The 4,299-nt window shown below is 50.2% G+C and overlaps 1 protein-coding gene across 1 annotated transcript; it reads right to left on the reverse strand.

Annotated features, from left to right (window-relative positions):
• Nucleotides 1–1,345: 1,345 nt before the first annotated feature.
• LOC139551879 (APC membrane recruitment protein 2-like) lies at nt 1,346–4,048 on the reverse strand. The gene is made up of 3 exons (XM_071363225.1): nt 3,141–4,048; nt 2,393–2,679; nt 1,346–2,238 (listed from the first exon to the last, which is right to left on the reverse strand). Exons 1-3 carry the CDS (start codon nt 4,046–4,048, stop codon nt 1,346–1,348), a joined length of 2,088 nt encoding a protein of 695 aa, XP_071219326.1.
• Nucleotides 4,049–4,299: the final 251 nt, after the last annotated feature.

The following is a 4,299-nucleotide window of genomic DNA, read 5'->3' on the forward strand; positions in this document are numbered from 1 at the left end:
GATAACTGCATCGTGTGTGTGCATATCCCTACGCTATCTATTCAGATGAAGCTGCTTCAGACGCTGTGCTGTTGTTCTACAAATACTGCATCATAGTCACACGTTACTGAAAACAGCAGTTGTGAAATGGATCCTTGACATCACACTCAGAGATATCTAGGGTCATTTTAAGGTGACTTACGTACAGTGTACTCACATTGTTTTATTGATTAAATAGGAAACATAGATCATGTATAAACACAAATATTGTCCTCATCTGAGCATGACTACCGCTTTTTTTTTATTTATACTTATTTTACCAGGTAATTTGACTGAGAAAACATGATCATTTACAGCAACGACCTGGGGAATAGGTATATATTGGTGGAATTGGTAAAGGGATGCACCCTTCCAAAATCTGAAGCATTCAGCATCTACTCAGTGTAACTCAAACTTCACAGGGTCCGTTATACAGGCTTACCCCCTGTCCAAACCTTCCATAGGGGCCGTCCCATCCATAATGAACTCCATCCAGATCAACAGTCTTTCCCAAAGTACACAGTGTGATTGATTGTTATTTATGAGCAGGCAGCTAGGCAGGGTCTGTACGGTTCCACACAATGTAAATAAAAAACATGGAGAAAAGTAGGAAGAGTCGTCTGGCTCATATTGCCGTACATCCAGAGATGTTACAGGATACTGGTTTGTTTGTTGCGTTTCGTCAGAGGTGTGGACCCTCTCTTGGCACGAAGGGCTACAGTATCACTTATCAAAAGAAAAATAAAACAGGATTTTTAGACAGTTATTCAAAAAGAGGGAGTAACAAAAGATAAAAAGTATTGTAGAAAAAGTAGATTTTTCACTCTGATAGTCAGTAGGAAAAAAGCACCCTTAAGAATGTCTCTCTCTTCCATGTGTTGTTGCTTCTGACCTTGGTATGCTACCGTACCGTGTCCCCTTTAATGATACATCCCAAAGAAACGTTGTTGTGACTGTCGTCCTCAACCACCATTTTATCCCAGTTTGAGATTAGCCCTGAACCTTGGCTGAATGCATCTGTCAAGTTGGCACAATACAAGGGAGCCATGGTCATTACTCCGGTTCCCAGGGGAGATGTGTTGTTGTTCTTCAGCCTCCATGTTAGTGTTGCTCTGAAGCTGTTGTTGGTGTGGATAAGTAAAGAGACTACAGCGATGTGGGATAGAGAGCCATTTGAGAAAGTGATGAAGATGAACCAGAGCAAAACAGTTATTGGACTGTCCTTGTAAATATACAGGGCAAAGGGTGCCCATGTGATAATGTTAAAATAATGATTTTGAGTGAAAGCAACCATTTGGATGTTTATGTTTGAAGCAGTCTCTTAGCATTATTTTCTGATTTGATTGCTGGCAGCTGTGGTGGCTGTGAGCTTATTGCCAATCCTGCGGACAGGAACCTTGGACAAAGGTATCTTGGAGCGCGGGAGATCCTTAGCTCCTTGGGGGACAGGGATATTGCACTGGACTCCCAGCTTGACAGGTATCTTGGAGTCACGTGGTATACCCCTGTAGACTGTGGGTTGCCGGAGCTGGCGACTCTCCTCCGGGCTATGTTTTACAGGGGACAGGCTGGCCTCAACTTCGGCTTCAGCAGAGGAGTTACTAATTGTGTCCTTGCTGACTCCGTGCCGTAAGCTAGGGGGTTGATTCCCCTCTTCCAGCCCTGTAATAGGTGGGTCCCAGCACCCCTTGTGGTCAGTGGGCTGACTCTCACGGAGTGGCAACTTGCCCGTCCTGCCTCCACCGCAGACAGGGATCTTACTGAGCCCTGCTGCCCTCATTGGGCGCGTCTTCTTCTCTGTGGGGGGGCCCTGGGGGGCCATGTGTATCTCATTCTGTGTAACATGACGTTTCTCTTCTCTCTTGGATGAATTTTTCCAGGCACCCCGCACATCCATGCCGTTTGGACTCGTCATGTCCTCTCCTCTATTCAGAGAGGCCCTACGCTCACAACCCTTCACCTGAGCAGAGGCAAGGGGTGTACCCTGCAGAGGGAGAGGGGTGAGAACAGGAGAGGGCATAGAGGAAGGGACTGGGGCAGGGGCAGAGACAGGGGTTGTCTTAGACATAGGGACTGGAGTTGTGGTAGGGGCAGGGGTAGGGAAAGGAGGAGTCTTAGACATAGGGATTGGTGTTGGAGTAGGGGCAGGGAGAGCCTTTGAGTCCGCTAGAATTGAAGAGGGGGTTTGTACAGGGGCAGGGCTAGTGACTGAGGCTGGCACTGGAACCGGGATAAAGGGAATTTTAAATGCTGAGCTCAGGACAGCCATAGGATAAAAGGATGTTAAGGAAGGAGGTGCGGTAATGGAATCCAGACATGGGGCAGAGTTCATTTTGGGTGGTGGGGTAGAGGTAAAAGTGGCTGGGATGGTTACAGGAGCTGGCTTGGATGAGGTTACTACTGGAGCAGGTGGGGATGAGGTTACTACTGGAGCAGGTGGGGATGAGGTTACTACTGGAGCAGGTGGGGATGAGGTTACTACTGGAGCAGGAGGTGGGGATGAGGTTACCACTGGAGCAGGAGGTGGGGATGAGGTTACTATAGGGGCTGGAGGTGGGGATGAGGTTACCACTGGAGCAGGAGGTGGGGATGAGGTTACTACAGGGGCTGGAGGTGGGGGTGAGGTTACCATTGGAGCAGGAGGTGGGGATGACGTTACAACTGGAGCAGGAGGTGGGGATGAGGTTACCACTGGAGCAGGTTTGAAAGTAGAGGTAGCAGTGATGCCAATAGGGTCAGGGCTTGGGGTGGATTTTGTTGTTGGTGGAGGGGAGGGTTTTGTTAAAGGGGTGGGGCTTGATTTGGTGGTAGGGCTAGTGATAGTTGTGGACATAGTTGAGAGTTTGGTTGTCACAATAGGGTTAGGTTCAGGTTTTATTGACCAGCTGGTAGGTTCAGGTTTGGTTGTAGGGGTAAAAGTGGAGGTAGGTTTGGTAGTAGGGGCAGAGGAAGGGGTAAGCATTGGGATAGGGGTTGTACTAGATGAATAAGTAGCAGTAGGAGCAGGGGTTGGTATAGGGGAAGGGGCGGATTTGGCTGAAAGAGTAGTTGAGGTTCTCTCTCCAGCCACAGCTCCCTTGGTCCCAGGTCCGGTTCCGACAGTGGTGCTGGCTTTGCCCCACTCTGCCTCCACTTCAGCAGTGATGTCTCCACATCCGGTCAGCGAGTCGAAGCTTATCAGAGAGGAGATGTCTGCAAGCAGCGACCTCAGACGATCCACAGCAGGATCCAACAGTGGTGGTTCAGTGGTGGGCAGAGGCGACGCTACATCCTCATTAGATCCAGTGACATTGTATGTAGCCGCTGAGAGAGCCGTTGTCTCTGGTGGGACAGAGGCTGAGCTCTCCTGCACTGTGGGGCTCTTGGATGAAACAGGGGACTCTTGTCCAGACTCAGGTTCTGGGACATCCAGGCTGTGAGGCGCAGGTCTGGGGGTCAAAGTCATGTCCTCCTTGATGATCTCCATGCTGTTTGTACAGGACGACATGAGGAGAGGGCTCGGAGGGGTATCGGCCTCGTCGCTGGCCTCCTCTCGCTGGTTCCATCCCATACTGCCGAAGATCCCTTTCAAGCCCCGACGCTGGCGTATTGTTGGCTGAGACTCTGTACGGAACCTCCGATCTACTCCTCCTTGTCGGCTGCGCTGCAGCTTCATCAGGAAGCTAAGGGATTTGGCGGAGGTCATGGAGGAGATGGAGGGAAGGTCGGCAGAAGGGATGGAGGGATTTCCATTATCACCCAGGGGCTCCTCCTCTGGTTCCTGCTCCTCTCTCTGACTCACCTCTGGTTCCTGCTCCTTCTCCGGCTCCTTGTCCTTCTCCAGCTCCGACTCTGCTGCCACGGACTCCGTTAATCCGTCCACTGTCTTGCTCCTGGTGATAGGTGACTTGTTGTTCCCCTCGCCTTTGCCACGTATGGAGAAGATGCTGCCTGGCTTGCGCTTCCCAAACAGCTTGAAGGCTTTTCTGATTTTTCCAGGAGGCTGGGGCTCGCATGGCGAGGGTTCGCTACTCTCCGACTGTACATCCATTTTGAATCTCTATATTCCTGTCTGTTGTTATCTTCCTATTTCGTGCTCTATTTCTCTCACCCACCTATAGCTAACTGAACATTTACCATTATTTTCTCGTACCTTACGCTTTTTCCCGTCTCTGCAGACTGGCTGTGCTTCAATTGCTTGCAGTATGTTTCTCTCTCCTCTCTCTATCCCTCCCTTTGCCTATCTCTCCCCTCCAGCTCTTTCTCCTCTATTTCGCCCTCACATGCCCCTCCCATCTCCCT

The sequence above is a fragment of the Salvelinus alpinus genome, chromosome 24, assembly GCF_045679555.1.
Source record: "Salvelinus alpinus chromosome 24, SLU_Salpinus.1, whole genome shotgun sequence".
NCBI classification, from domain to species: Eukaryota; Metazoa; Chordata; class Actinopteri; order Salmoniformes; family Salmonidae; genus Salvelinus; species Salvelinus alpinus.